Genomic DNA, 11740 nt, shown 5'->3' on the forward strand with positions numbered 1-11740 from the left:
ACACACACACACACACACACACACACACACACACACACACACACACAATTGCTCTGCTTGTTAGTGACATTATAACTAGAATGTTGTGTTTGCCCCTTCCTTCCTTCTTTCCTTCCTTCTTTTCTTTTTCTTTTTTTCTTCTTTCTCTTTCCCTCTCTCTCTTTCTTTCTTTTGAAATGAGGTCTCATTGTTGTAGCCCAGGCTAGTATTAAACTAAAAATCCTCCTGCTCCAGTGCTGGACTTGTGTGCCACAATGCCTGGCTTCTACTGTTTTATTTTCATTCTCCATTACAATGTTTTTAAGCTTTGCTCATTAAAAGCTTTACTCGGGCTGTGGGTGTGGCTCAGTGGTAGAGTGCTTGCCTGTGCCAAACCCTGGATCCTGTCCCCAGTACCTCATGAACTAGTGGTTCTCAACCTGTGGGTCGATACCCCTTTTGGGGGCTGAATGACCCTTTCACCAGGAGTTGTCTAAGACCATCAGAAAACACAGCTATCACGACATGAGGCGCTGTATTAAAGGGATGCAATAATAAGAAGGTTGAGAACCACTGTCATAACTTAGCATTTGGGCAGGAAGATCACAAGTTGGAGGTCAGCCTGGGTTACAGGAGACCCTATTTAAAAAAAAAAAAAGCCAGGCATGGTAGTACACACCTTTAGTCTCAGCACTCTAGAGGTAGACCTCTGGTTCCAGGGCAGCCTGGCCTACATAGTAAACTCCAGGTCAGCCAGGGCTACATAATGAGACCCAGCCTCAGAACAAAACAAAAGTCTCTCATTTCACAGGAGTATTTGCTCTGTTATTTAAAAAATTCAGCAAATGGTTGCTGTTCCATTCCATGGACAGAGGAGCCAGCACCCTGTGAGCCTCACGCTTTTAAATGGAGATCAGTCAGCTAAGTCTTCCCAATAGTCTTAAAGAGGAAGACACCACGGTTGACAGCAGACCTCCAGACTTGGAAGGGTGAAGGACAGGAGTCACGAGTTCCAGTCCAGTGGGGCAATAGCAAGACAGACAGACCTACCTTGACACACTTTGCAGATGTCACACTTTGGCCGTCCACCTGTGCTGGAGTAGGTTCTTGGAGGACAGCTGGTACAGACCGGATTGTGGTTCCTGCAGAAAGTGCCTGGAAGAAGTGCGTCCCGGATGTCCGTGGGGCATCCCACGAGCACCCCTCAAAGCACTGTGACACTTGCAGGGAAATCAGAATAAATGTCCCATCTGTCCTCTAGGCATGGCAGTGACAGACATGTTTATTGACCAGCATTGTAAGACTGCATACATTTGCAGGGTGAGCCCTGGCATAATGTTCCCAGCAAGTAGGAACAACATAGAAACTGTAACAGAGACATCAAGAGAAGAAAACCCTGAATCCGCCGGGCAAGACTGTGACTCCTGAGGGCGGAGGGCAGAGCCCGGGCGGGACGCAGGAGAAGAGCGCTGCCACCTGCTTGCTCCTTGCTGCTGAATGTGGCTCATATTCAAAGCTCCCAGGTACCAGGTGCTGTTCGGAGCAGGGCCTGGGATCTTGCACACAACCTGAGGCAGCTCCTCTGATTGTGCTCAGAAGTGAAGCTGAGGTGCCGAGGCTAAGCGGGCGAGCTGGGTCCCGATGGCCACCTTGTTGTCCCCAACAAGCTTTTGCAGGGGAGGGAGTGGTCTGATCAGGCTAAGCAGCTGTGTTCACCAGTCGGAAAACGCCCGTTTAGTGCTTACCAGCCTCACACTCGTCACAGGCGTTCTGCAGGGCTGTTGTCCTCCCGGTGCCCAACACCAACAGCACAGTTACCACCAACTTGTAACGGTTGTTTCCCATAGCGACTGTCGCATACACACGGCACTGGCAAAGGAGATTCCGAAAGCATCTCAGTCAGATGAGCTGCTCTCTGGCTGGCGGTAGCCGCATTGGTAAAGTGCTGGCTTAACACGAACCAGAATGCAGAAACCCGGGCTGGAGGCGGGTGCCTGTCACCCCAGCACTCAAGAGGGAGAGCAGGAGGATCAAGGGTTCAAGGTCATTCTCAACCACAGAGTAAGTTGAAGGCCAGCCTGGACTACATGAGACCCTGTCCCATGAGAGGGGGCTGTCTCACAAATGTCATTCTGTAAAACAAAGGCAGGGTGAGTTTCCCTTACAGAACCATCTACAAAGACTTGAAACAGTTTGCAGGTTTTAGGGAGCAATTAAGACTGGAATCTTGAGGCTGGAGAGATGGCTCAATGATTGAGAGCACACTCTGCTCTTGAGAGGACCCAGCTTCAGTTCCCAACACCCTTGTTGGGGGACTCACAGCTGTCGATAACTCCAGGGGATCCTATGCCTCTGGCTCTCTGCGCTCAAGTGTACCAACAAACACACAAACACAATTTTAAATTTAAAAATTAAAAAAAAAAAAACTGGAGTTTTATGGAAACAGCAAACTCACAGAGTTCTACCACAGCTACTGGCTTTGTTCCTGTCTGCACAGCCAACAGTGAGATCTCATGTTCTTCACAAATGCAGGGACAATGAAAGCAGGAACCTTAGGGACTTCCAGATCATTGGCACTGGCCTCCAGATTGCAGCCACGCCAGCCCCAAGACACAGTCCAGCTGACGAGTACCAGCTAACGGGTCCCCTCAGTGAGCAGCGGACCTGCTGTTATTGCTTTGTCCTCTTTGACTGGACATTTACTTGGTCTCACTTTGAAAGACCTCTGCAAATTCACTACCACAGTTTCTTAAGCACAGACCTGTAACTTACCAATTTTGAGATTTGAAGCTTGTAAAAAAAACAAAGAAGGCAAGTGGAAAAAAAAAATCCCGAGTCTAGTAATGAAGCTCAGTTGGTGGAGTGCATGCCTAGCCTGAAGCCCTGGCCCTCCGTCAGGCACAAGTGGCTCACGTCGGTAATCCTAGCACCCAGGAGATGGAGGCAGGAGAAGCAGAAGTTCAGGGTCATCCTGGGCTACACAGAGAGTTTGAGACTAGACTGAGCTATACGAGATCCTGTCTCGAAAAAAGAAAGAAAAAGGCGTCTTTACTCCTCCAGTCCCCACCAGTCCCAAGCAGACAAACCTGGTGATCTCAGCAGCAAAGAACCTTCTGCTCCTCCGAAGCTCAGTGAGGTTCTGCCACTCCAGAAGACCACAGGTCAAATACAGGACCTGTGACTCAACTGAGCAGAGCCTCCTGGGAAATCCCCACGCTGCTCTGTGAGGTGGTTAACCTCCCCGCTGCCCTCAAAATCCCCAGAGCCCCAGTCCCCACTTGATAATGCCACTTTGAAGGGTTTCCTAGACAACTTTAGGAAAAGGATTTGGTCACTTAACTCAGTTAGTCCTTTATCCATGCCAAAGCTTATAACGTCTCCTTAAAATATTGGAGACTTAAGGGCTGAGACCATGCTACATGTTTTTGCCACAAACGATCTCCTAAACCATAAAAACCGAGAGCCACGCCTCTTAAACCCAGCACTGAGCTACTCCACCCTGGAAGGGTACCCAGGCGCTAGTCTCACCACTGTTATTGTCTGAATGTCCTCATGCCAATGAGAAGGCTCTGGCTGTATGTCCGGGGGGGGGATCAGCAGGACAGAATGACAAGGGAAGCAGAGTGGTTGCAGCCCTAGGTGATGTTACTGAACAAAGCCCAGAACCATGAGTGATTTTTAGAGAAACCTTGCATTGAATGGGGAAAAAAGAAGTGGAAGAGGAGAGATGAAGAGCAAAGAGGAGGAGGAGGAGGAGGAGGAAGAGAATAGGCAGGGAGGAGGGGGAGGGAAATAGGAAGGGAAGAAGGATGGAGGAGGGAAGGGAGGAGGAGGGAAGGCAGGAGGAGAGGAGGAGGAAGCGGTTGCTGTGGAAATTGATATGAACTTGTCCATCAAGTGACTAAAGATGCTCAGGAGATTACAGAGCCTGCACACAGCAAGACCTTGTCTTTAAAAAGGGTGATTTTTATCTAAAGTAGATGGACTTCCCACTAGAATGCAAATGGCAAGGAAATATTTTTTTCACAAGAGAGATGGAGGCTTGCTCTTGGACTGAGGGATGGGGGAACTGGAAGAGAGCTGACATTTAGTAAAACCCTTATGTACTGAATGCTTTCCAGTTTTACAAGAGGCCAATCATGTCACTGCCCTCCTTAGAAACTTCCAGTGCAGGGAGAGCTGGCTCTGTGGTCCTGATTGTGTACTGCTCTTACAGAGGGCCCGAGTCCAGTTCCCAGCACCCCCAGTGGGCAGCTGACAACTGCCTGTAACTCTAACTCCAGGGAGAGCCAGTGCTCTCTTCTGGACCCCTGGGCACCTGCATTCATGTGTGCACACACGGAGACACAGACACAACATATACATAATTTAAAAATAAAAAGGGCTAGAGAGGTGGATCAGTGGCTAAGAGTTCCTACCTCTCTCACAGAGGACCCAGTTCAGCGCCCAGCACCCATACAAGTGGCTCACAGCCACTTGTAACTCCAGCTCCGGGGGATCCAGGGCTTCTGGCCCCAGCAGGCCCTGGTGTACACGTGTGCCCCCCCCCACGTACACCATTTTAAAACTGTTAAGTCTTTAGAACATAAATCTTTAAAAATAAACTGTCAGTGCTTTCTGTGCTCACACAGAAAACCTGGGCCCTACAGCTCAGGGCCCACGGGCCTCTTGGGACTGACTCTAATAAGGTCTAGTGTCCCATAACATAAATTTCAACATGCAAGGTGTACAAAGTTCAGAAGATGGTAGTATATTCTATACTATGCTATGAAACTATCACCTCTAATTGATCACAGAATATTCCCATCAATCAAAAATAAATCCTGGGCTAAAGAGTTGGCTCAGTGGCTAAGAGTACTGGCTGTGCTTAGAGAGACCTGGGTTTGATTCCCAGCACCCCACACGGCAGCTCACAACTGCCTATAAGTTGTTTCAGAAAACGTGATGCCCTCTTCTGGCTTTTCATGCATTGCATATGTATAACATTCACTCACACAGGCAAACACATATACATTAAAAAAAAATTTTTTTTTTGAGACAGTGTTTCTCTCAATATGTAGCCTTGGCTAGCCTGGAACTCAGACCAGGCTGGGCTCGACTCCCAGAGATCCACTTAGACCTGCCTCTGCCTCCTGAGTCCTGGAATTAAAGACATGTGACACTATGTCTAGCTTTTAAGGAACATTTAAAAAACAGAAATCCCTAAAGCTGGGCATGGTGATACACACCTTTAATTCCAGAACTTGGGAGGCAGAGGCAGGCAGATCTCAGAGTTTGAGGCCAGCCTGGTCTACAGAGTGAGTTCCCGGACAGCCAGGGCTACACAGAGAAACCCTGGGGGCAATGGGGGGGAGGGGGAGGTGGCCAAAGGTCCCACATATGCTGTGCCTCCCTGAAACTAATCTTGCCTCTCAGCACTTGTCATTTCTAGATGTTCGTAAACTATAATTAGCCGATCTGTGGTTTTCTGTGACTGGCTTCTTTCACTTAGCATATTTTCAAGATCCATTTGTGTTGTTCTATGTATCAATACTTCACTTCTTTTCTTGGTGTAGTAATATTCCTTTAGGGGGAAATGGCACATCTGGTTTATCCATTCAGCAGTTAACGGACACTGAGTTGCTTCCACCTGTGGCCTTTACGCCGCCATCCAGCGTGGCATGTGCCGTGTGCACGCCTGAATCAATCCCGGGTGTACCCTGAGGGCGCAGCTCCTGTGCCAAGCAGTAGCTCTGTTTCACTTTGGGACGATTGTTTCTCACAGCCCCATCCGCACCAAAGATTCAAGCCCTCCACACATTAACACTTGTCATTTTCCCACTAAAGAAAAGTGGTGAGCCATTCTGGAAGGTGCTGGGGTGGCAACTCCCTGCTTGCCTCAGGATTCTGACTCACTTGAATCCCAAAAGGGCATGGTGTGGTGATTACAAGCCCACCCTTGGCCATAGTCTGACCTGGATGAATCTAGACTCTGGCATTTATGCAGACTCTGACCTTAAGCAGATTTCTGAACATTCTTAAGTGTCCATTTATCCAATCAGATTTTGGAGTGCAGTAATTCTGGTTCCCACCCTATGTATTGAGGAATAAAGGAAACACACTGATGTGATTTACATAATTCAACACCTGGCACGTGTCTCTGAAGAAAACAGAACTCTCCTGAGATGGGTTTTGAAACATCCCATCTCTGGCCTCCCAGAGCAATCATCAACAAAAGTGCCACAGACCAGGGGTGACAGGAGAGGGCCAGAAGGGAAGTGACCATGTAGGGATGTACCCGGTGAGCTTTTCGGTCATCTTGCTCCAACTTTGGTGACCAGAAGTCTGTCACACCATAACACACAGCTACACCGCCGGCCGGTTCACCTGAGGCTTCAGTGTCCTGGGCTGACCCAGTGCCCTTCTCATCATGTGCCCGGGTGCTGAGCCCCTGCTGCACCGTGACATCTAACTGAGGGCTGCCTACTTCTGCCATCTGTGTGGTTGTGGCCAGAGCTTCCACCACCCCTGAAATGATGTCACTCCTTTCCCACCACAGTGACATTCACAGGCTCCTCTGCCTATGACACACGTCTCCACTGAGCTAAGAGATTCTCAAGATTGGTTTTATCAGCCTGAAGCTAGCTGAACCAAAACAACCACTTCAGCAGTGTTCTATGAAAAGTTTCCTCCGCTGTCACCACATCCCTGTAGTTTTGTGGGACAAATCTCCATGGCAACAGAGGGCGATGACATGAGGCACTGCCCGAGCCAGCAAATAGCTCAGATAGTCATTTGCTTAGCTTTATCCATCTTGTCTTACTAATCTTCCAAATGCAATCCTAAAGAACCCACAAAACTACAAAACCTTCCCAAGTCCAGACACAGAGATCAGCCCTGACAGTATCAATGAATGTGGATACTTAGAATGTGGCACAAGCACATTCTAAGATCCGAGCAGAGACCCGCTCTGTACAATTCTAAGATCTGAGCAGAGACCCGCTCTATACAATTTAGTTGCCCATGTGTCTATGAACATCCCAAGTGAGAGACTCTCAGCCTAGGCAGCATGAGGTCTCTCCTGCTCTAAGGAGCTAAAAGAGAATCTAAGCTCTGTAGAGATGCTAAGCTCTGCAGCATACAGTAAAACCCAGTATTTGGATGTGGTGGCAGGAGGGCCAGGAGTTCAAGGTTAGCCTCAGCTGCATAGTCTGTTCAGAACCAACCTTGTCTACCTGAGAGTCTATAGAGAGAGAGGCAGGGAAGGAAGGAAGGAAACAGGGATTGGGAAAGGGGGACAAACGAGAAAAGAGAGCTAGGAAAAAGAATGGTCCCTTCCTGTGAAAAATGCTTCTGTGCCGTCAGGGGCATTTTAGAAGGCTCTAAGGACTGTTACACCTGTCCTTGTGACCTTGACCCCATCCCCTGAGCAACTGTCCAGTAGGGAATAATCAGTTAAGACATTTATTCACTGGGGATTGGAGAGATGGCTCAGAGGTTAAGAGCACTGGCTGCTCTTCCAGAGGTCCTGAGTTCAATTCCCAGAAACCTCATGGTGGCATGAGATCTGGTGCCCTCTTCTGGCGTGCCTGCATATGTATGTAGGCAGAACACTGTATACATAATAAATACATCTTTTTTAAAAACACATTCATTTCCTTGTGATAGCAATAAAAGCTGACTCAAAAGCAAAAATAAAACAGAACCTGGAGAAAGGAAAGCGAATAAAAATCCCATGAAGGAAGGTGACCAGGAAGAAGGAAGTATGGAGAGGTGAGGTGCTGGCAGCCAGCCTGCTGGGCTCTCCCTGGCTTCTCTGCCCTCCTGTGTGGTGTCCACTGCACACCTGTGGCTCATAAAAACTGACTTCAGAGCAACCTCTGTGTCCCAGTCCCACTGTGCTGAGCACAGAACCCGCATGTCACATCCAGGTACTTATAAGAAATGTGTCAGGTAAGATCTGTTACAAAGAAAGTGCTCTCCAGCCAGGCCCACGGCCACAGACACAGTTAGCAAGTGTCTGCACCTGTGGCTGGGACCTGGCAGGTGACCTACCTGTCACCATCTTGGGAAGACTGGGCTGTCCCATCCTCCACATACAGATGGTGAAACCTACTCCTGTACCACCGACTTTACGTAGAGATGTTCAGGAAATCATGGCTCCCACATAGCCTATGTATCCGTTTTCTTCATCCCACTTCTATTCCAAACTGTAGTTCTAGAGGAAATCCTTGTGAGTAATGGAATTGGTAACAGCTGCAGCAATATTCTGCGACCCTAAAATATCCACATCATCCTCAAATATGGATGTATGGACCACACAACACAAAACTTAATACTTATTGGAATTATCTAGAATAAAACTGAACTTCAGAACTGTAGATAAACTGAATTCTTATACAGCCAAAGGTGGCGTCACTCCTTTGTGATTCCAGTTCCTGGGGGGCAGAGGCAGGTGGATGTCTGAGTTCAGTTTGCCAGTCTAATCTGTACAGCAAGTTCCAGGCTACCCGGGGCTGCACAGCGAGACTGGATATCAAAAAAAAAAAAAAAAGAAAAAGAAAAAAAAAATTAACACAACTTAAGAAAAATCTAAAACATTAAAAAATCCCAGAGATAATATTTTTAAATGTTTTATTAAATATTAATATTTAATAATGGCATTTGCTATTGATTCATGAGTTTGTATTTAATTGTAACAGATAATTTTGAAGCCTTTATAAAAACATATTTTAAAGTCAAACATACATTTTTTTTGTTTGGTTTTTGAGACAGGGTTTCCCTGTGTAGCCTTGGCTGTCCTGGACTCACCTTGTACACCAGGCTGGCCTTGAACTCACAGAGATCTGCCTGCCTCTGCCTCCCTGAGTGCTGGGTTTAAAGACGTGTGCCACCACTACCAGCCAAACATAAAATTTTAGAGAAATTATTTCACTTGTGTGTTAGTGGTTGGTCTGGTGCTATGCATTCTAACGCTCATTACTGGCCCCCAAGAGCTGGTTCTCACAAACACCCGTCTTTGTGTGTAAACCTTCTCTACGTAATTTAAAGCTGAATGGTTAATTTTTTAAAATGCTGAAGCTTGTGAATGCTGAAGAGAGAGAAGGGGAGCTGAGGCTCCCGGGCTTGGGGATGAGGGAGGACCACGAGGCAGGAGAAGAAGATGGAGAAAGAAGGCACAGCCTGATGGAGCAGATCCAGCCCAGAAAGGATGACTTATTGCAAGTAACTTGGGTTGTGTAGCTAAGAGATCGCTAAACAGCTTCCAGGGCTGGTATCCACCCAGCCCCTGTGCTTTACGCCTGTAAAGTAAATGATGGTCTCTCTATGCTGTTATTTTGGAAGCTAGCAGGGTTAAAGACAACTGTTGCTTTCTTTAGTATCCTACAATTGTGTGTGTGTGTCTGTCTGTCTGTCTGTCTTGAGTATGTACACAGGACCCCTGGGGTCTGGAGGTGAAGGCAACCGTGAACTGCCTCTTCTGGATGCAGGCAAGAGCTTTTCCAGCTGAGCTGTTTCCTTAGCCCCACCAAGAACTGTAAATACCATCTGGGTGGGATTTGATGCTATATGAATGTCTCCATTAACGTGCACCTGCCATGATTTAAAATTAATTACAAAAGCAAAGCCGGGGCTGGTAGCACTGTGGGGATCCCTGCAAATGCTCTGTCCAGCAGAGAAACAGACTGAGAGAGGCATGACCTAGTTAGCCAGGGTGGTTCAACTTTCTGGAGTCTGACTCCAAATATCCGTGGTCCTGAGTGTAGGAGCTGGATACGGCCTGGCCCTCCGGAGAATGCAGAGCACCAGGATGTAATCACCTCTAATTCCCAGCCTTCTTCATGGGAGACCAGGACACCTTTTCCTTTGAAAAGACAACCCTGTGCGCTCACCGTTCCTGGTTTCCTGTTGAACTGTGGGTGCTAGGATCTCTGTGCTCCCAACATCACCTATTTGCGTTCTCAACACTTGGAGGCAAAGGCAGGTTTCAAGACCTGTGTGTAGCATGAGCCTCTGTCTCACACTACAGCTCAGGCTGGCCTTGATCACGCAGCTATCCTCCTGCCTCAGTGTGGTGTTGAATAAGAATGGCACCCATGCCGGGCGAGGGGTCCCGTGCCTGTAACCCCAGCACTCTGGGAGGCAGAGGTAGGCAGATCTCTGTGAGTTCAAGTCCTGCCTGGCCTACAGAGTGAGTAGGCAGGGCTAAACAGAGAAACCCTGTTTCAAGAACTAAAAAAAGAACTGTCCTCAGGGGCTCATCTATTTGAATGCTTTCACCAGGGAGTGGCACTATTGGAAAGGATTGGAAGGATTATCAGGTGTGGCCCTGCTGGAGAAAGTGTGTCGCCGGGGGTGGGCTTGCAGGTTTCAAAGCCTGTGGCAAGCTCAGCCAGCCTGGCAGTCTGTCTCTCCTAACGTGTGGGTCAGGGTAGAGCTCTCAGCTCCTTCTCCAGCACCACACCTGCCTACCGCCACAATGGACGAAGCCTCTGAAGCTAAACAAGCCCCCAATCAATGCTTTCTTTTCTAAGAGTTGCCTTGAGAGCCGGGCGTGGTGGTGCACAGCTGTGAGCCCAGCACTCAGGGAGGCAGAGGCAGGCAGATCTCTGTGAGTTCAAGGCCAGCCTGGTCTGCAAAGTGAGTCCAAGACAGTCAAGGCTACACAGAGAAACCCTGTCTCAAAAAAAAAAAAAAAAAAAAAAATAGAGCAGTGACTTGACTAAGAAACTTGTCTTCCTGAGTGCTGAGATTACAGGCCTGAGCCACCACTCTTGTCTTGAATCTCTTAATTAACCTCATAACCACCCGGAACTATGGTTGCCATTCAAGTGTGGGAGGAACAGAAGCCTGTGTTTCCTGCAGGTCAATGTCCCAACTTCTGCTGCCACCTCTTCATTCCCATGACAAGTCTCTGAAGTACACAGATGCCGCTACTGTGGGACCAGGGAAGCCGGCCTGGAGCAAGAGTGGGGTTGAAGCATGTCCAAACCCCGGAGATCTCATCCCGAGATGGCAGAAATAGGATGCTTCCCCCACTGCCCTGGGCCACACTTAGCCCTGCACCCCACCTGTGTCCCACCAGAGGAGGTCAGTGGCCAGGTTAAACTTCCTGTCCCTTTATAAGGTGACATCCAGCAGCACCTCCACATGCCGCTTAGACAAATGAGGCACCCCAGCACCCTGGCCTAGACCAGTGATGGACACTCACCCGAAAGCCCCTACTCACCCCCAAAGGTTTAAGTAGCCTTTGTCCGCCCTCCCCGATTAAAATGAGCTGTCTCACAAAAGTTTGCTCCTGTGCTTACCTGCTGCCTTTGCTCTCTTCACTCCTGGTCTCAGCACTCCTCCTGCTCTCCCTTCACTCTTAGGAGCCACAGCACTGCAGGTGAGGAAGCAGAGCCTGAGTGAGAGCTGTCGACTGGGCCTGCCAGGGTGCACAGAGGAAGATAAACACTCCCCTCCCCGGCCGCGTGACATCATTGGCCCACTCATCCCACCTTCCAATCACAAGGGCTGTCGATCTGTTTTTTCCTTCTCTCTTTGGTTTAGGCCATAGAGTGGGGCTGGGTACAGGGAAACTGATTACTTTCTGGCCAAGGCTATTCCTTGGCATTGGTACAAGGCCCCTGACAGCCCCCAACAGCCCACGTGGGTGTTGGCCGTAACCCCCTCCCTTTATCTCTCCTTGAAAATCTGGTCATGCAGTGACCAGTTAAAGGCCCTTAGGGCTATTGCCCATTCCTCAGACATTTGCAGGCAGGCTCATGCCCTTATGGGT

The 11740-nt window shown here is 48.6% G+C and overlaps 1 protein-coding gene across 1 annotated transcript in view; it reads right to left on the bottom strand.

Annotated features, from left to right (window-relative positions):
* Tnfrsf9 (TNF receptor superfamily member 9) overlaps window positions 1–3116 on the bottom strand; it is a 13378-nt gene extending 10262 nt beyond the window's left edge. Inside the window, exons 1-3 of the mRNA XM_055615302.1 lie at window positions 3066–3116; window positions 1725–1848; window positions 1030–1134 (exon numbers count right to left, since the gene is read on the bottom strand). Coding sequence (XP_055471277.1) covers window positions 1030–1134; window positions 1725–1824 — 205 coding nt within the window. The 5' untranslated portion in view covers window positions 1825–1848; window positions 3066–3116. The remainder of the gene's footprint in view (window positions 1–1029; window positions 1135–1724; window positions 1849–3065) is intronic.
* Between the last annotated feature and the right edge of the window lie 8624 nt (window positions 3117–11740).

The sequence above is a fragment of the Psammomys obesus genome, unplaced genomic scaffold, assembly GCF_907164565.1.
Source record: "Psammomys obesus unplaced genomic scaffold, mPsaObe1.curated_primary_1811, whole genome shotgun sequence".
Lineage (NCBI taxonomy): Eukaryota > Metazoa > Chordata > Mammalia > Rodentia > Muridae > Psammomys > Psammomys obesus.